General features: G+C 36.6%; 3 protein-coding genes across 4 annotated transcripts; all 3 read right to left on the bottom strand.

Annotated features, from left to right (window-relative positions):
• Positions 1-10,426: 10,426 nt before the first annotated feature.
• Positions 10,427-13,035, bottom strand: LOC103935629 (F-box/kelch-repeat protein At3g23880-like). Of its 2 annotated transcripts, none has more exons than XM_009345419.3 (2): positions 12,880-13,035; positions 10,427-12,053 (listed from the first exon to the last, which is right to left on the bottom strand). In XM_009345419.3, the coding sequence occupies exon 2, from the start codon at positions 11,942-11,944 to the stop codon at positions 10,601-10,603; it is 1,344 nt and encodes a 447-aa protein (XP_009343694.1). In that variant the 5' UTR covers positions 11,945-12,053; positions 12,880-13,035; the 3' UTR covers positions 10,427-10,600. The 2 variants fall into 2 exon arrangements, with proteins under 2 accessions (XP_009343694.1, XP_048420168.1); XM_048564211.1 differs by having other exon boundaries at positions 10,427-12,070; positions 12,880-13,031.
• A 1,720-nt stretch (positions 13,036-14,755) lies between these two features.
• On the bottom strand, positions 14,756-16,053 carry LOC103935630 (F-box protein At5g51380-like). Its single transcript, XM_018644598.2, has one exon. The coding sequence runs from the start codon at positions 15,881-15,883 to the stop codon at positions 14,993-14,995; it is 891 nt and encodes a 296-aa protein (XP_018500114.1). The 5' UTR covers positions 15,884-16,053; the 3' UTR covers positions 14,756-14,992.
• Positions 16,054-19,296: 3,243 nt separating this feature from the next.
• LOC103935603 (F-box protein At5g51380-like) lies at positions 19,297-20,680 on the bottom strand. Its single transcript, XM_009345376.3, has one exon. It carries the CDS (start codon positions 20,453-20,455, stop codon positions 19,574-19,576), a length of 882 nt encoding a protein of 293 aa, XP_009343651.2. The 5' UTR covers positions 20,456-20,680; the 3' UTR covers positions 19,297-19,573.
• Positions 20,681-21,141: the final 461 nt, after the last annotated feature.

Genomic DNA, 21,141 nt, shown 5'->3' with positions numbered 1-21,141 from the left:
AAAAATATAAGTTTTAGACTATAACTTTGTGTAAAATTAAAATCTAATTTTCTTCTATGACACATTAAATCATTTCATTTATTAGTTATTTTTATTGTTTTATTTCTCCTTTTCTTCCTATTTTAGCATATTAATTAATTTAATTTTCAATTTCATTTATTTCATCACAATATGTTTTGATGTCTACATTAAGGTAAACTAATTTTTTTTTAATATAATATAATACAATTTCTTTGTTCTTCTTTTGGGTGCATTACTTTAATATAATATATTTCGGTACTTACATTTTGGTACACACATATCGGTATTGACATTTAGATACATTAATTCAATATAATACATTTTGGTACGTACATTTAGATTTATTATAATATATTTTGGTAAAAACATTTAGGCACAAACATTTCGATACAAAAAAGTCAAAGAGGTCGACTTTATATATTTCGGGACAGATATTTTTGTAAACTTATGTATTTACATATTTCTGTGTCACTAATTTGTTTTAGTATTTTCTCGTTTCTGTTCATTTATAAATTTTTTGTCATGTTCATTTCTAATTGAAAGAACTAATATGTGCATATTAAAAAAAATTAAAATTTGAATGTGGAGACATTAAATGAAGATACAGTTAAATATAAAAAAATAGAACATAAATTTTAATAAAAGTACACTTCAAGGGATTAGATTGAATGTGTAATCTAGTACCAGATTTTTTTTAATTGAAGATAAGAAATTTAGATATAAGCAAATGTGTCTTTCTTGGACCTACCAACAAACACCGGTAGTCCAAGATATCGGTCGTGATACTCCACCCGTTCTATCTCTAGACAATCGGCCAAAAATTGTGCATCCAACTCCGTAAGGTTCCTACTAAATGCAACACTACTTTTACAAAGGTTAACTGCTTGCCCAGACGCTTTTTCATATGTATGCAATAACTCTTTCACCTGTAAACACTCCTGTAAAGAACTTCTGGCAAAAATAAAGCTATCATCCGTAAATAACAAATGATGAACACTTAGAGCCCCTTTACATAGATGGCCCCCCTGAATACGACCTTGAGCTTAAGAATCAAATAATGCCGATAATCCATCCGCACATAAGACAAAAAGAAAAGGTGAGAGGGGATCTCCTTGGCGAAATCCTCATTTCATATACACTCACCCCACAGGCTCACCATTCAATTTGAATGAATAAGAAACCGTAGACACACACATTATTATCCATTGTATCCATTCCTCCGCGAAACCCAACCTTCTCATAATCTACTTCAAGAAACTTCATTCAATACGATCATAGGTTTTACTGATATCTAACTTCAACGCCATCACCTCATTCCACCCATTATTCTTCCTATGCATATAATGAGCAATCTCAAAGGCTACCAAACAATTATCAGAAATTAGCCTTCCCGGTATAAAGGCATTTTGAGATGGTGATATAATTTCCGGAAGAATGGCCTTCAGACGGTTAGTAAGAACCTTTGAGCATATCTTATAAATCACATTACAAAGACTAATCGACCTAAGTTCAGTCATCGCTGAGGGATCCACTTTCTTCAGAATCAAAGTGACATGGGTATAATTGATTTTATTAAGCATATGACCCGATGAAAGAATATGCCTTACCCTATCACACACATCTTGGCCTCCCAATGCTTCTGATAAAAACCTGGTGACATACCGTCAGGGCCCAGAGCTTTAGTTAGACGCATTTGAAACAAAACCCCTGTAATTTCCTCATTAGACACATGTTGAATAAGCTTCTGGTTCATCACAACCGTGACTTTGGGTGTAACCACCCGTATGATTTTCGACACATCCGTCGCACCCTGAGAATCAAACAATTTCATGAAGTAATCAACAATCACCGTCTCTATACCCCTCTTGTCTGCATGCCATACCCCTGCCTCATCATACAACCCCGGCAAAACATTCCTACTTTGTCTTTGATTAACCTTTTGGTGAAAAAATTTTGTATTTTGATCCCCAAGCTTTAACTAATTTTCCTTAGACCTCTACCTCCAGAATGATTCTTCATGTGCTAATAAAGCTTACAACCGAGTGTTCAATTCATGTCGTTGTGTAATAGTGGTTTCAATAAGGGGCTTCCCAAATAAAGCAGTCAACTTATCTTTCATTTCTGAGATTTCCCCCGAAATTGATCTTTTTGTTGTTTTTGCCCAATTAGCCAATTGTGCCTTAATCTTCTTCGTGACTCGAAACATTGGTGAATCATGGAACTCTGTTGCCCAACCTTGTTGTACCACCGCTATATAACCCTCATCCATCAACCACTCTTTCTTATAGCAGAAGGTTTTTTTTTTTATTATCTAAATTTGTTCTTAGGCACCCATTCCAGCATTATAGGTATATGGTTCGACAAATTCGATTTCAAATGAGAAACTCGAAGCCCCAGAAACACATCCACCCACTTCCGTGGTGCTATAACTCTATCTAATCTTACTTTGATTCCCTCACATATAGTAGTTACCCAAGTAAATTTATTTCCAATATACTCTAGATCTTGTAACTAGCAACTTGCTAATGCATTCTGAAACCCTTCCATTTGGCGGCCACTTCTTACATCACCTCATTCATGTTCCTCGGCACACAAAATTTGATTGAAATCTCCCATGTAACACCACGGTAGATTCGAATTTTCACTCAGTCTTTGAAGCAAACTCCATGATTTATGTCTATCCGATTCCGCCAGAAAGCCATAAAAGAAAGTAAGTCGCCAATGAATATCATCTCCTATTCCTCCAACCTCCAAGTTAATATGGTTTGACGCATATGATCATAGCATCAAATTTGCCTCACCTTTCCACATTGCACATAAACCCCCGGACTTTCCCGAACTTGGAACTGTAAACACAAAATCAAAATTCAACTATGATTTTAACCTTTCCATATGCTCATTCGAGCTTTTTGTTTAGCATAGAAAAATCACCATGGGATCTTTGAAGAGAACAAGTCTCTTTAGCGCCCGAATTGCCCGGAGGTTCCCAAGCCCCCAACAATGCTAGCTTACACAACTCATTGGGCTTGGCGGGGCTGAACTTCGTCAGTATCTGCCGCTGTGAACCTAATTGAAGTAGCCAAAACACGCTTCTTTGCACCAGGGATCAACCCCCACTCATCATTCTCATGGTGACCTTTTTTTCCCAACTTTGGTGGAACAAAACGTTGGGTTTTAGACTGTCTCTTTTTATTGGTATTAGAGACTCTCCCTCTTGAGTTATCACCAGGCACGTTCCTATGCCAAAAATAAACGGAGCTAAATTAAAAAGGTCTGAATCAATGGACCTAGAAGAGTCACCTCCTACCATCGTAACCTCACCACTAACCCCAGTCGCCAAGGTTAGAGCAATGGTCTTATCGTCCATCCCCTGCATCTTTTGACTTCCTCCCTCGCATCCCACACCTGGTTCAATCGCAGTCCCAAACAACCGTAGTGGCTGCCTCATCTCTGTCACTAAGTCATCCCTCTCATCCTCCAACATATCCTGGAGTTGTTTACCCAGTGCCCTTAGTATAAAGGGTACCACTGGAAACCAGTCTTCCCCACTATCTGGTTCGCCTACGGCCCTATTCAAATCAAGGATGGAAGAAGTTCCTTGTCCTGCTGCCCTCGTCTTCATTGAATCGCGTTCTTCCATTTCCATTGAAACATCATCCTCCTTCCACATCGGAGCCTTCATTACCCAACCACCTTCCGCATCTAAACCAAACCATCCCCCTTTAGGACGTCGAGAATTTTTATCTAGCACATCCTGTTTGAACCAACGACCATACGGTTTGGCCTTATCATCCAAAACTTTTCCTTCATAATACTCACATTGGTCTTCAACAGGGTCCATCATTCCACACATAAAGCATGTGAGAGGTAATTTCTCATACCTAGCATCAATTTGCATTTGCCTGCTATCTAGTTGTATATTCACAAACCTTCGCAATTAATTTCTTACGTCCAATCACACCCGCAAACGAAAAATGCTACTAAATAATTTATCCTTGTAACTTTGATCCGTGAGGATGTACTCTCCCAATATATTTCCTAAAAATTTCCCCATATGTCGAGTCATGTAGCATAGGGGTAACCCTTTAAATTGCACCCAAAATTCCTGAAAGTGCAAAGGAATCCGAGCAGGGTATGCTAACGTATTTCCCTCTCCAAGCAACAACAGGTACTGCTTGTTATACAGTCATGGTTCTCCACGAAGAGTAGTGGTACGTTCCTGCATGAAGTTGAATCTGAAAGCAAACTGATTATCCTCTAAATCCGTCACCACCATATTCGTTTTAAGACGCTAAAGATTTCTCATCTGTCGTTTAAATGCTTCCTTGTTCACCGCTTTGGGTGGAAAGACCCCTCCTATGAGGAAGACCCTCAAAGACTTCAGTGTTGAAGCCTCCATCTGATCAACAATAATCAGTTTGTTTTCTTCCTCTGTAATCGCCAACTTTCCTGCAAAATTCGCCATCAAATCTTCCATAACCATAAAGGTATTCGTAACCAAACCCCAAATACGTGCGTGCACCAGAGAACACTGCACGATTCCTCTACGTAATCATCCCTATACCATGAAATTAACCGCGGCCGTTCTAAGCCCTAGACCTTTCCATGCCGTCAACTGATCAAAGACAGCCGGAAAATCAACGAAATCCAATGATTTTCGTTAATAATTTATGATGTGCCGTGAGAATAAATAACTGTAAAATAAAGTTGTTGAAGGTTTGGTAAACTTTTTTTATTTTTTTTTATTTTTTTGTAAAAGTGTTTTTTTTTTTTTAAAAATAGTGTCATAATGTTTGATAAACTTTTATATAAATTGTTGTGAATATGTTAAATGAGTAAAAATAATATGGTGTTTAATTTGATATAATAATTGTCAAAGAGAATAATGTAGGGGCAATGATTGTAATTTTTGATAATTGCTCAAAAGTGCATGTCTAATGCGCTTTGATTATACCCGTTACATGTTTTTCTCTAGTAATTTATCAAATTTTTGCTTTATCATGTATAACTGGTCAAATAGGTTTTATATCTAATTTGTTTTAATTTTGACTGATGTTATATTAATGTTAATGTGCAAGACTATGAGAATGTTGCAAGGCAATTAAAAGGTGAGACACAAGACAATAAATTGGTGATTAACTCTATGTCAGTTACCGAAAAGAAATGAAGAAATGAGAAGGCCAAGAAGAAGAAAAAGAAATGGCCAGCCATTACCATTTCATTATGGCATTAAGGCTTATCCATGACCATTATTCAGAGGGTTATGGGGATTGGCATTAACATATTAATAATGGTCATTGAGCAACCCATTATTAATATGTTAATGCCAATCCCTATAACCCTTGAATAGTGGTCATTGATAAGCTAAAACCAACGCAAACAACAACAAAAAAAAAAAAAATAGAAATAAATGGAAAGAGTGTATCAAGTGGGGGAAAATTATGCGCTCCTCGCCAAATCGCTCCCTTAGCAACGGGGACAAAAATTTGCTTGCTAAACCCAAGTACAGGTGTCGCGTAGCAATATAAACTCGAAGTTCGAGTGTCGTATTCCTCAAAGAGCGTTGAAAAGAATGCAGAATTATCAAGACTGAAACAAAGAATAATATCGAATGAGATGTAACTTATAGAAGAAAAGTTCAACAATTAAAAACACTAAAGCATCAGGGTTCCACCCGCATACAACTATGCAATTTCACTATTTCAATTCCTTTTTATAACTCAACCGAGATACCAACAACAATTGATCTCAACTGGAAAATATAGCAATTAATTTTGTAAAATATGTGGAGGTATTTTTGCCATTTGAAAATTTCATTATATTGGCACTAATTGCTATACTTTGAAAAAAAAACATTTTTTTTAGAAGAATTATAGACCCTGATTCTGTTTTTCTATGCATTTCTATTGCCGTTGATATTAGTTTTTTTTTTTTTTTTTTTAAATCAAGATTTTAAGATAGTTTATTAAGATTTTAAAGAAATTTATAACATTCCGGGTGTAAAAGTTGAGGAATTTGAGGGAATTGGAGAGTTTTGTAGTGTATTTTAAGCGTTCATATAACTCACATCCCCCCTGAAATTTCGAGGGAATTGAATCAAAATTTTACATGGAATCTCTACAAATCAATTAAAATTTTCTCAAAATCTATTGATTTATAAATCCATTAAAATTTCTTTAAATCTCAATTAAATACACCCTCTGACATAAAAGTACAAGCAAATCGAAATTGACCTGCTATAATTAATATACGAATAGGACCCAAACGACAATGTGAATAAGATATGGTTATAGAATAATGACCCACTATAATATACGAATAAACTCAAACGACGTGAATACGATATTATTATTGAAAATCAATGTCACTTTAATAACATTACATTGATATATTGATATCAAATATCGATTTCATATCAACACTACATTTTGTTTTTTGGGTAAAAGTTTGACTGCAACAAAGCTACAAACAAACCCCCTTAACTTTGTTCAACAACAAGCCCAAAATTACAAGTAAACCAAAGGCCTAACTGACAACAATACATAACCAAAAAAGGGCCCAAACCAAAAGAAAAAACAGAAAGAGGGCCAAACAACAGTGAAGCCCAAAAACACACAACAGTTCACAACAGCTGAGAAACTTCTACTGAAGGCTCCTACACCAACAGAGAGCTAGGCCAGCCAACTGAAACGTCATCCACCAACGAGTATCGCCAGCGCAGACACTACCACCAACCGCGAACAGCACCCAGATCCCAGCCATTAACAAGAGATAGTCGGCACCAAAGAGGGATTAGCCAACTACTAATAAGAAGCTCGGGGAAACCCACAAGCAACACTGTCGAAAACGACAGACAACAAGGAGAATGTGGTGGTGTTGGAAACACTCGAGCCAGGGAAAACATCCCAGCTCTACACACGAACTCAAGAGGAAATAATATAGTGGTTGAAGATAGGACTGAGGAAGAGATGGGGAGAAGGATAATGACGGGAATAAAAGAACAGAGTAGACCAGAGGGAAAATTAGGGAGGAACATCATGAGAAGCGAAAAGAAAAGAAGAAGAAGAAAAGAGGAGAGAAGACACGGCAGAGAATGGGAATAGAGGAGAAAACAAAAGAAATGGAGAATTAGGGAGGAACATCATGAGAAGGGAAAAGAAAAGAAGAAGAAGAAAAGATGAGAAAAGACATGGCAGAGAAGGGGAATAGAGGAGAAAACAAAAGAAAGGGAGAATTAGGGAGGAGCATCATGAGAAGCGAAAAGAAAAGAAGAAGAAGAAAAAAAGAGAGAAGACACGGCAGAGAAGGGGAATAGAGGAAAAAACAAAAGAAAGGGAGAAGAGGCAACCGACTCTAACCGAAGCTAAAGTCGACGCTTGAGATTGTGGTCAAGCTGGAAACCCCCACCAAAAAGAGGGAAAGAACCCCTCACAGAAGGAGAGAAACTCTCTCTCGGAATGAGAGAATCTAATTCCAGTTCATCAACACTACATTAACGACATATTAACATGCATACTCCCCTACTACCAATTAATTTTATAATAAAGCATTTTTCTTTAAATTTACAACACACCAACGCAATCTTATAGTTTCAACTCAAAATAACACTAGTAAAAGATATGTCTATTCGGCTTCTAGACATGTCTAAGGGATGAGAAATTTTTCCAAGTACCTGTCACACATGCTGACTTGGAGTTCCCCATTAATAGACATTTGACACTTATCCTTCTACTTCTTAAATGACACGAAAATACCCATTTTACCCTTATATTCATTTCACAAAATAATTAAATAATTAAAAAATATTGAAGGCCATATCTCATACCCCTAATCTCCAATCCCCAATCTCCATCGCCCATCCCCCATCCCTCCACTGCTCCATTCATCCTGCCTTTCCGCATCACCTCTCTCCCTATCTCTTTCTTTCTCTTTCTCTTTCTCTTTCTCTTCTCCTTTTTATTTCTTCTCTTTCCTGCTCTAGAGTAAGAACAAAAAGGATGTCAGCGAACTCCGATTGATAGATCGAGATTGATGACAGCAAATCTAAGTTGGGATCGCCGCCGACAATCTCTGGGTTCCATGTAGATGTAAGAGCGGGAGAGAGAGAAAGATAGAGAGAGAGATAGAGAGATAGAAAGTCAAACAGAAAGAAGGGATGATGATGCTAGAAAAATCCCCAACCGATGATGAAGGTGGGTGCGGGTGGTTAGACGTCGTGTTGCTCGTGAGCCTCTAATATCATTTTAAGTTTATTTTAAAATAATTGTCAATTTTTTAATTTAAAAGAATAAAATATGCAAGTGTTAAATGTTTATTAGTGAAATTCTAGATCAGCATATGTGACAGGTACCGGAAAAAATTTCTCCCAAAGGACAATCCTTATTACAAATTAACAAGAGTTCTCCGTTGAAATACAAATGGCTCAATAAAATAGATATAAGTACACATCATTGGATGGAGGTGGGTGCGGGTGGTTAGATGTCGTGTTGCTCGTGAGCCTCTAATATCATTTTAAGTTTATTTTAAAATAATTGTCAATTTTTTTAATTTAAAAGAATAAAATATGCAAGTGTTAAATGTTTATTAGTGGAATTCTAAATTAGCATATGTGACAGGTACTTGAAAAAATTTCTCCCAAAGGACAATCCTTATTACAAATTAACAAGAGTTCTCCGTTGAAGTACAAATGGCTCAATAAAATATATATGAATACACATCACTGGCTTACGTCAATACTTTAAATAGTTCATAATTCTCAATAAAATAGTTGTGTGTGCTTTTTTTTAGGGAGTTTTAACGAAAAACTCATAGTACTGTTTATTTTAACGAAAAATTACATTTTAACACTAAAAAGTCAATCATGATACTATTTACTTTATTCTTTATTTTGTCTTTATTATTAAAACTCAAAATTTTCAATCCTTTTAGTTTTCTTTTTTTTTAAATCTTATCTTGGGGCTGCTGCTCTAGGGCATCCAATTCTTCTTCTTTCTTTTTATCAATAAAATAGATATGAGTGCACATCATTTGCTTACCTCAATGCTTTAATTTTTTTTTTAAATAATTCTCAATAAAATAGACATGGGTGCACATCACTGGCTAACCTCAATACTTTATTTACTTTTTTAATTCTCAATAAAATAGATATGGGTGCACATCATCGGCTAACCTCTAAAGTTATTAGGTTTAATGTAAGGATAAGTTAGGAGATTAAATATCTAAACTAAAATTTGTAAACCAAATGATGTAGACGTTGATGATTGATTTATTATTTAAGTATTGATTATTGTGCTTATTTTATATTGTTGGCATATCATTTAGTTTGTAAATTTGGTTTATAAATTTTGACTCCAAACATCATTCTTATTGATATGTTATTAATAAAAATATACACGTTAATCAACATTAAGTAATAATTTACCAACCATATTATTTGTTCTACAAAATTTAAAGAAATTTTTCAGGGAGCTCGAGTTCTCGGCCTATATCAATCTGACATCTACAATATCATATTTTCAAATGTCATCTTTTTAAATGACGGCATCCTTAAAACTTTTTTTTTAATATTAAAACTACGTGACTAAATTTCAAAACTAATTGAAAAATCCAAATTACTCCCAGGATCTCGAACCCGCGGCCCACCCCCACCTATTCCTCCCTTCCATACCCGTATGTTGCCCCTTCTCTTTCTTTCTCATATCTTCTTCTTTTATCCTCTTCTCTTCGTCGGAGAAGAACACAGTTACACGGGAATCTAACCACTTGACCAGCTACTAGAACAGTAGTTGGCGACACCAGATCTGTGGTTGGAGTTGACGTCGAACATTCCTGGGCTTCCATGTCGAAGAAATAGAAGGAGATGAGAAAGACAAATAGGAGAAGAGAGAAGAGATTCACCGATAAAATCGGCGATGGAGGTGGATTGTGGTGTCAGGCGTGTAGTTGGCGTTGACGAGGTGGTGCGATAGGGATAATTCAAATATTTTGTTTGATAAAAATTTTAGTTGGCATTTTCTTGTCTGAAAAACAAAGCAGACAGGTGTTAACCTTTGATTCATTGGGAACTCCAGCCGTGGCAGCTCCTGAAAATTTTCTTTAAAATTTAATTTAAAATTTTAGTCTCTCTTATTAGATTATTACTTAAATTTAAATTAATGTAATTATTTTCTATTTATGACACATTAGTTAATTTATAATTTTAGTTAAAATTTTAGTGTAACAATACTCTTAAATTATTATAATAATGATTCTATGGTGCTTTATAATATTGTATTCTTTAAACCTTCTTACCGGTAGATATTGGACAAAAACACAAAAATATATTCCATGACATCATAAATTTTTTTAAGGTACATATTTAATTATATCGTGAATTTTTGACTGCCATTGGCTTGAATCCAACCCATAAGCAAACAAACCAGTTCACGTTGGAAGTTAAATAATGAGGAAGATACAAATTAATATTACAATCATTTCGACAAGATAGTAACTTATTAGTGGATAGCCTGATCTTCTTCTTTCTTTCATCCTCGTGATTACTGATGATTATCTTTAATTAAGTACATGATAATATGATCAGCTATCTGACCATGGAGTATTTCATGGTGGGTGAAGCAAGGCTCTCCATGTACAAAGCCACTTGAGAAGATTGTACATCCCCGGAAAAGACGGCTCGGAAGTTTCTGTCCGCCGGATTGTAAATGACTAGTTTCCTTTGATGCAAGAGGATTAGAATCTCCCCGTTCTTCAAAATACTCAGAAGTGACATCAGCCCTAGGTATTCAGAATCCATCTTCAGCGGAATGGTAGTGAAAATAGACCAAGATGCCTTGACCCCGTACTCATTCATTAACCACACCTGGTAATCAGACCCATGAGGGCTGTGAAACATACTCAGCCGCCCTCCTAAAACCCCCAAACCATAGAACGAGAAATTCTTGTCGCCGTCTCCCGGTAGGGGAACTTGCCGGTACGTCTCCTCCGCTATATCGAAAGAAACGATTGAGAAAGGCCTCTCACCATCACCGTTTGCGTAAGCTTGATCAGTGGTCTTTCCGCGGCGGACTGCCCAGTGGAGAGCCCCGTTGAGTAGGGTTCCGACAAGGTTGAACAGAAAGTAAAAAGGCAGGGTTTCGGACCTGGCTCTCCATGTATTGGCCTTCAAAGAATAAATGTCAAGTTGGGTGGCGAAAACGCCGGCCTTACTTGAAGAAGTGGCCCTCACTATTTTATAATCTTCCTTGCGCGAATCGTAACCGAAGCCATAGAAGTAATCCTTACCGGAGATTGTCGCCAATTTTGGGGCTGCATGAACCTGCCTGGTGGATGGATTGTAAATCATCATATCTTCCGAGTCAACCACCAAACACACCAGGCCGTTGCAAGAGCCGACAATCTTCATGTCTTTGACCGGCCGCCTCATTGTCACAGAGTACTCATGCTCCGCCTCCACGACCCTAGTAGTACTACTAACACCAGTTGTGCCGGCTGCTTCTGCCTTCGTTTCTGTTTCTGCCTTTGCTTCTGCTAGACTTTCTGCTTCACCGTCGCCACGGGATGGCAAGGTTGACGTTGCAGGTGCATCAATAGTAGTGGTATTGAGAACTTGTACGTGGACGGACTGGAGGAGGGACAAAGAGGAGAGCATGAGTCGTGCTCTTGACGATGTAGTTTTGCCGTGAGCATCATGATCATGATCACAATCATCGTCATCGTCGTCTTGTTTGGTAGAGCGGATAAGGAGGTGTGACTTGACAAACTTTGGGTCGGAGATGAGAGCAAGCCATGGCTTGCATACGCTTCTGAAACGAAGGAGGGACTTCACCGGCAGTTGCAGCAGAATTTCCTCCACAATCTCATAGGGAAGCTGCCGCTGATCATCGTGTTCATTATGCATATTGGAATGATCCAATAAGGTTCCCATGTGATATACAATTGGTTGAGGGAGGCTTGATGAAACTTGAGACTTTGAGTTCCACTATTTATAGAGCAATCACTGCAATAACTGCAAGTTGAGAGGTTTGATCCTTCACCTACATGTGAACTCCATCTGTCATTTTAGCATCTATGTATAAATTAATAAAGGACTAAACGATAAATTAGCAACTAGTACTGCTGATTAACTAAACGATAAAGCTAGCTAATTAAACAAATCTTTAACAATATACAATAATAAACAAGGATTACTTTGTGGAACTTGCATATCGATTGCTTAGACTAACTTGTACTAATTTGGAGCTACGGATAAGCATAAACAAGGCCTTTATATAATAAGTTGGAAAATAATATGCATTGGAAGCTAGCAATAATATAAAGTTTCTAATAGACATATATATGATAACCACGATTTGCTGCTATTCAGTTAACGCATCTTAATTTCAAACAGATCAAATTACTTTTATATATAAAACCGATCAGTCTATTATAAATCGTCATTCAAAGTAACAGGAAAGTACTTTAACCTGTATACACAAACGACCACATATAATTGAGCTTCAGTTGAGGTTTAAAAGTAGCTAAGTACGTAGCTAGTGAAGCAAATATTGTAGGCCGGCCGACTTTGGGATCCGTGAGCTTGAAAGATCAACCACCGGTCAATATTTAATCTATATATGTAACACTATTTTCTGACAGGGCTAGCTAATGTATTGTATATGTAATAATACCACCTCCATCTCTATCTAATTATACAACTGACGCATGCATAAATCTATATAACAAAATAAACGTTTACAAGCATGCAATTTGATGATGCGATTCCAATCAATACAAAACTGATGACACACGTACATATGTGTGTGTGTGTGTGTGTGTGTGTGTACATGCATAGTGGTTGTTGAGGTGGGAAGTTTAAATTACCTGCGGGCCGGCCGTGATCGGTTGAAGAAATTAATTACGTGGGACTTGGACTACCATTCATTACAAACTGGAAATGGCTTCGTTAATTAGGCAATGTCGCAGGTGATGTGCAAGAAGAATGAATGAGAGATTAAGATGTGTTTGCTGCAATATACACACACACAAGCGTGTATATATATATACCAGAGAGAGTGAGAGAGAGAGAATACTAGAGTAGACCCAGCGCGTTGTTGACATGTAGTTGCTCTTAATTTGGTGATGGCGTGCAGCGCTTACTTTGAACTTTCAACCTCGAGTCCACATCATGCCTTGTCGATATTGCCAATTGCCATGCCAGTCTATCTTTTTCGTGTGTCAAACTCTCAAGTGGTGTTAAATATTGGTTAATTATTATAAAATGTTAAAGTTAAAAGTAGCAGTACGTGACTTGATTGTAACGTAAGTTCATCGTACATTATACGTACGGTCAGTTTTAGTTTACAATTTATTTTAATTTTAAATAAAAAATTTATAATTATTTTTGATCGTACGATGTACGATAAACAGATATAATTGAAGAATTTCTAGAATTTTCACAAAGAAAATTTGAAGAGAATCCTCATTTATATATAGATATATACATGCTGGTCGGTCGTTTAACTTGAATGAAATTAATTCCTATTAGCTAGCTGGAAATATTGAATATCTTGTAATTGTCAACGGAGTGAGTACGGTGGTACGGTCGATCCGATACTTTGTTGAAAGTGTCATGTAACTCGCCTCCGCGCTTCAATGAGGGTCTGAGACTCCGACGCTATAATATTTGACAATGCCACAAAAAGTTGCTCGAGGGAGGGAGGGGCCGGAGGGTCAATTCCTTAGTCACCGCATACAACAATACGAACAAACAGATAATCCACCTTTAACTTTAACATGTTGAATTTTTCTTCATTAGTTCATTGATTATCATATTCTTAGGGGAATGCATCCGTTCAACATCTAAAGTAAATATATATAGTAATTTTAGGTAGATTAAATTTGTAAGTTATAAGAAATAAGTAAAAAAAGTACGTTAATCAATACTTAAATAATAATTAAATCATCAATTTTCATATATATTTAGTTTATAAACTTTTATGTACGTAAGTCATTTCTTTATTTTTCTTTAACTTTGTACTATATTAGCTGATATTAAGATTAAGCAGCTGCTGCAATTCCAAGAGATGGGGATTTGAAAGTCAGCCAACAATAAAAAGACCAACAGACATTTTTGAATTAAAATAAAGTTGTCAAAGTGGGAGCCGGTGACTAACAACTCACGCACCATGGCCAGGCCTGGCCACCACCACTTCCTCTCGGTCCCCTCTTGTGCTTCCCAGTTCCCTCCCTTCCACTCAAATAATATCTAGCAAAGTGAGTGAGTTGGTGAACATGGCAGATTATTATATATGGCAACTTCAACAAGGCAGATTATTATATATGCAACTTAAACAAGGCAGATTATTATATATGCAACTTAAACAAGGCAGATTATTATATATGGCAAATTAAACAAGGCAGATTATTATATATGGCAAATTAAACAAGGCAGATTATTATATATGCAACTTAAACAAGGCAGATTATTATATATGGCAAATTAAACAAGGCAGATTATTATATATGGCAAATTAAACAAGGCAGATTATTATATATGGCAAATTAAACAAGGCAGATTATTATATATGCAACTTAAACAAGGCAGATTATTATATATGGCAAATTAAACAAGGCAGATTATTATATATAGCATATATGGCTATAGCAACTTGCATTAAAACGATATTCATAAAGACCGCCTTCATACACATCAGAATCAGTGAAAGCAAAGTCAAGATGCATTATTATTAATATTGTCATTACTATTACGTGACACAAGCCGATAGAGAAATTCAAGATCTAATCGGATAAATAGTTTCGTAGTCATAAGTTATTCGGAAGATAGTTCATTTGGTAAAAAATTTCAGATTTAAACTCTTGCGATCAAAGTTTGTTAGGATTTATACCCGAATTAAAACATTTGTTATTTTTCCGTTAGTAGCTTGCAAGTGGGTCTCACGGGTAAGACTAAGATGGTCATTTCATCATTTCCATCTTAGCTCCCTTCACACCCACAGAGCTCAAGCTTCACTAACCTCCTACACCCCTGAGCTAAAATCGTCAACCCGATATCCGAAATCACAGCCCTGTAAAACCCATCAACAGAACCAATCAATTTCACAATCTGCAAGTTCCTACACCCATTAATCCCCTTCAATGCCAAGTCCCCACAACAATGCAGCTCCAGTTCCTGCAATATCTGGCACTCCTCAGCAATCCTCACCAACCCATTTTCACTGGCGCCGATAACCGCAATTCGCTGCAAATTCAGGTACGATTGAGCGATCAATCTCAGCCCATGGTCCACAACACTATTCTTCAACATATCGCTCTCCTCAATGAATCCATTGGGGCTAAAAAGCGAGTCGATATGAACAGTCAAAGCCTTCCTGGTCACCAGAATCCCCGAATTCCTTGGGGACCGAATGCAGGCATGGACAATATCGACATCGTCCAGATTCAAGAACTGGGCAAAAACCCGACCCCAGTCCAAAAACCCCCAATCGAAAAGCTTCACGGAATTCACCAGTCGGCCGTGAAGGTATAGCCACCGCTTGCAGACGAGGGAGTTGGGAAGGTAGTGAGGAATAGGGAGCTTGGAGAAGATGCGGAGTAGGAGCTCGTCGGAGAGGATGGAGGTGAAATCGGGTGCAGGCGGGTCAAAGGTAAGGGAATTGAAGGCTGATGAGAGGTCGGGCTCGGAGTGGGGAGACGGCGAGGCGGTGGAGGGAGAAAGGGAGTTTAAATGGTTCTGGAGCTGCATCTTCATGATAACATGCTTGAGAGCTTGGTCCGGGAGGCTCAGTGGGCGCCGCCGCTTAGGGAGAATTGGCGGTGGTGAACTTTTTGGGCTTCCGGATTTTCTGTCTGGCGAATTTGGAGACATTAATTAAAGCTTTTTGGAAGATAGAGAGAGACACACACAGAGACAGAAATAATCATCTTAGTCTTATATGTGAAACCCACCTGCAAGCTACTAACAGAGCAATGACAAAAGTTCTAATTTCGGACATAAATCTTAACTGACTTTGATCATAGAGATTTAAATCCAAATTATTTTTACCACAGAACTATTTTCCGAATACCTTATGATCACAGGAATCATTTATCCGAATAGGACTAAATTCAAAGTGCGAACGCTTGCTTTCTTGTTTCTTCTTTTTATTATACTGTTTGAACATGCTTTTGCATTATTTATTTATTTTTCTTTAAAAAAAAAGGAAAATTTTTATAGTAAGTTACGATTATTCATTCATTTTGAGTCCGGAAAGACTATGAAGAATTTCATTCTACCTATGATTATAATTAAACAAACTCATCAGCTTGGAGCATCAAATCAGAGACCTCTCATGTTTTTTTTTTGCATCATTGTTTTATTAAATTAAGGCTCTTAAATTTTAATATATTTTTTAACAAACGATATTATTTGAGGTGATGAGTGAGTTTAGCTTCACAATGGGCTAGCAATAATGTGGTTCAAATTCGCCTTTGGTGAGAATTAAACCTAAAACTTATCCTTTACATGTAAATAGGAATATTGTGGTCTTAAATAGTTAAATTGAATGAGGATCTTCTCTTGATCCTCTTTGTGTGGATCCTGAGGATTCTCACATCGTATCTGTTTATCGTATATCGTGCGATCAGTTTTCGTCATGTACTGTTTATGTTTAATTTTAAATAAAAATATTTAAAATAATTTTTAATCACATAATATATAATAAACAAATATGATACAAAAATCTTCATAATCTTCACAAAAAAAATCCGAAAAAATTCCCATTCAGTTAAATTTTAATATTTTCTATGAGCTTATAGGCGGGAATAAATCAGCACGGGCGATGATATCATAATATGCTTGTAGTCAGTCAAATCGTTTGAATTGATTTGAATTCAATACAGAGAAATCATGCATTATCCAATGCTAGTTGTTTGTGGGGATCCGTGTGTTGCAAGGGATTACTCAAGGACTAAACGATAAATTAGCAACTAGTACTGCAGATTAACTAAACGATAAAGCTAGCTAATTAAACAAATCTTTAACAATATACAATAATAAACCAGGATTACTTTGTGGAACTTGCATATCGACTCCAGAATGAAGTCAATGATATTTGCATCGACCTTATTGAATTAACATCACCAAAATATGACTGCCTAGACTAACCTGTAGTAATTTGGAGCTGCGGATAAGCATAAACAAGGCCTTTATATAATAAGTTGGAAGATAATATGCATTGGAAGCTAGCAATAATATAAAGTTTATAATAGACATATATATGATAACCACGATTTGCTGTTATTCAACTAACGCATCCTAATTTCAAACGGATCAAATTACTTTTACATATAAAACCAATTAGTCTATTATAAATCATCATTCAAAGTAACAGGAAAGTACTTTAACCTGTATACGCAAACGACCACATATAATTGAGCTTCAGTTGAGGTTTAAAAGTAGCTAAGTGAAGCAAGTATTGTAGGCCGGCCGATTTGGGATCCATGAGCTTGAAAGATCAACCACCCGTCAATATTTAATCTACATATGTAACACTATTCTCTGACAGGCTAGCTAATGTATTGTATATGTAATAAGGACAAGGATTGTCTACACTTCCACTTCTGGTGTTCGTACCCTCCTGTTTTACGTAATCACGGTTAAGCCACGTTAACATTTTATATATATATATATATTTTTTTATAGAGATAATAAGATAAAAATGAATAGTAATATAAAATATTGACGTGGCTTAACCATGACCACACAAACAGGAAGGCACGGGAGGACAGACAATCCTTGTCCATGTAATAATACCACCTCCGTCTCTATCTAATTATACAACTGACATAAATCTATATAACAAAATAAACGTATATGTGTGTGTGTGCGCGCGCTGTTGACATTGTAGTTCTTAATTTGGTGATGGCGTGCAGCGCTTACTTTGAACTTTCAACCTCGACTCCATATCATGCCTTGTCGATATTGCCAATTGCCATGCCAGTCTATCTTTTTCGTGTGTCAAATTCTCAAGTGGTGTTAAATATTGGTTATTTATTATAAAATGTTAAAGTTAAAAGTAGCAGTACGTGACTTGATTGTACTATATAGAATGATTCTGAAAATTCTTCAATTACTTACATTTTTTAAAAAATTGTCCAATAACCTACTACAAAACTCTTCTCAATTACGTACATTAATCGTACATAATACGACTAGTTTTCGTCAGTTACAATTTATTTTAATTTTAAATGAAAAAAATTTATAATTATTTATGACCGTACGATGTACAATAAACAGCCGTGATTGAAGGATTTCCGAAATTCTCACAAAAAGGATATGAAGAAGATCCTCATTCATATATATATATATATATATATATATATATATATATATATATAGACACACACACATGCTAGTCGATCGTTTAATTTGAATGAAATTAATTCCTATTAGCTAGCTGGAAATATTGAATATCTTGTAATTGTCAACGGAGGAGTACGGTTGTACGGTCAATCCGATACTCTGTTGAAAGTGTCATATAACTCGCCTCCGCGCTTCAATGGGTGTCTGAGACTACGACGGTATAATATTTGACAATGCCACAAAAAGTTGCTCGAGGGAGGGAGAGGCCAGAGGGTCAATTCCTTAGTCACCGCATACAACAATACGAACAAATAGATAATCCACCTTTAACTTTAACATGTTGAATTTTTCTTCATTAGTTCGTTGATTATCATATTCTTAGGGGAATGCATCCGTTCAACATCTAAAGTAAATATATATAGTAATTTTAGGTAGATTAAATTTGTAAGTTATAAGAAATAAGTAAAATAAGTACGTTAATCAATACTTAAGTAATAATTAAATCATCAACTTTCATATATATTTAGTTTACAAACTTTTATGTAAGTAAGTCATTTCTCTCTATTTTCCTTTAACTTTGTACTATATTAGCTGATATTAAGATTAAGCTGCTGCTGCAATTCCAAGAGATGGGGATTTGAAAGTCAGCCAACAATAAAAAGACCAACAGGCATTTTTGAATTAAAATAAAGTTGTCAAAGTGGGAGCCGGTGACTAACCCCTCTTGTGCTTCCCAGTTCCCTCCCTTCCACTCAAATAATATCTAGCAAAGTGCATAAGTTGGTGAACATGGCAGATTATTATATATGGCAACTTAAACAAGGCAGATTATTATATATGCAACTTAAAAAAGGCAGATTATTATATGGCATATATGGCTATAGCAACTTGCATTAAAACGATATTCATAAAGACCGCTTTCATACACCTCAGAATCGGTGAAAGCAAAGTCAAGATGCATTATTATTAATATTGTCATTACTGTTACGTGACACAAGCCGATAGATAAATTCAAAGCCTAATCGAATAAATAGTTTTCGTGGTCATAAGTTATTCATAAGATAACTCATATGGTTAAAAATTTCGAATTTAAACTTCTGTAATCAAAGTCTGTTAAGATTTATATCCGAATTAAAACATTTGTCATTCCTCTATTAGTAGCTTGCAGGTGGGTCTCACAGGAAAGATTAAGATGGTCATTTCATCGTTCCCATCTTAGCTCCCTTCACGCCCACAGAGCTCAAGCTTCACTAACTTCCTACACCCCTGAGCTAAAATCGTCAACCCGATATCCGAAATCACAGCCCTGTAAAACCCATCAACAGAACCAATCAATTTCACAATCTGCAAGTTCCTACACCCATTAATCCCCTTCAATGCCAAGTCCCCACAACAATGCAGCTCCAGTTCCTGCAATATCTGGCACTCCTCAGCAATCCTCACCAACCCATTTTCACTGGCGCCGATAACCGCAATTCGCTGCAAATTCAGGTACGATTGAGCGATCAATCTCAGCCCATGGTCCACAACACTATTCTTCAACATATCGCTCTCCTCAATGAATCCAAAAAGCGAGTCGATATGAACAGTCAAAGCCTTCCTGGTCACCAGAATCCCCGAATTCCTTGGGGACCGAATGCAGGCATGGACAATATCGACATCGTCCAGATTCAAGAACTGGGCAAAAACCCGACCCCAGTCCAAAAACCCCCAAACGAAAAGCTTCACGGAATTCACCAGTCGCCCGTGAAGGTATAGCCACCGCTTGCATATGAGGGAGTTGGGGTGGTAGTGGGGAATAGGGAGCTTGGAGAAGATGCGGAGTAGGAGCTCGTCGGAGAGGATGGAGGTGGAATCCAGTGCAGGCGGGTCAAAGGTAAGGGAATTGAAGGCTGATGAGAGGTCGGGCTCGGAGTGGGGAGACGGCGAGGCGGTGGAGGGAGAAAGGGAGTTCAAATGGTTCTGGAGCTGCATCTTCATGATAACATGCTTGAGAGCTTGGTCCGGGAGGCTCGGTGGGCGCGGTCGCTTAGGCAGAATTGGCGGTGGTGAACTTTTTGGGCTTCCGGATTTTCTGTCTGGTGAATTTGGAGACATTAATTAAAGCTTTTTGGAAGATAGAGAGAGAGACACACACAAGGACAAATAATCATCTTAGCCTTACCTATGAGACTCACCTGCAAGCTACTAGAATGACAAAAATTTTAATTTTGGGTATAAATTTTAATTGATTTTGATCACAAAGATTTAAATCCGAATTTTTTTACCATAGAATTATCTTCCAAATACTTTATAACCACTATTTATCCATTTAGGCCTCAATTCAAAGCGCGAACGCTTGCTTTCTTGTTTCTTCTTTTTATTATACTGTTTGAACATGCTTTTGCATTATTTATTTATTTTTCTTATAAAAAAAAGGAAAAAATTGATAGTAAGTTATGATTATTCATTCATTTTGGATCCGGAAAGACTATGAAGAATTTCATTCTACCCATGGTTATAGTCAAGCACACTCACCAGTTTTGATCATTAAACCAGAGACCTCTCACGTTTTTTTTTGTTTTTTTGCATCATTGTTTTATTAAATTAAGGCTCTTAAATTTTAATATATTATTTTAACGAACAATATTATGTAACGAGATGGGTGAGTTTAGCTTCATAATGAGCTAGCAATAATGTGGTTCAAATTCGCCTTTGACGAGAATCAAACCTAAGACTTATCCCTTACAAGTAAATAGAAATATTGTGGCCTTAAATAGTTAAATTGCATGAGGATCCTCTCC

Source organism: the organism of the source record quoted next, unplaced genomic scaffold (assembly GCF_019419815.1).
Source record: "Pyrus x bretschneideri cultivar Hongxiangsu unplaced genomic scaffold, Pyrus_bretschneideri_v1 Contig1, whole genome shotgun sequence".
Classification (NCBI taxonomy): Eukaryota; Viridiplantae; Streptophyta; class Magnoliopsida; order Rosales; family Rosaceae; genus Pyrus; species Pyrus x bretschneideri.
Note: the sequence above shows the minus strand (reverse complement) of the source record. Positions and strands in the feature narration are given on the sequence as shown.

Excerpts from the sequence above, each read along its gene's own strand:
- LOC103935629 (XM_009345419.3), bottom strand. The coding sequence starts at position 11,944 with ATGGGAACCTTATTGGATCATTCCAATATGCATAATGAACACGATGAT.
- LOC103935630 (XM_018644598.2), bottom strand. The coding sequence starts at position 15,883 with ATGTCTCCAAATTCGCCAGACAGAAAATCCGGAAGCCCAAAAAGTTCA.
- LOC103935603 (XM_009345376.3), bottom strand. The coding sequence starts at position 20,455 with ATGTCTCCAAATTCACCAGACAGAAAATCCGGAAGCCCAAAAAGTTCA.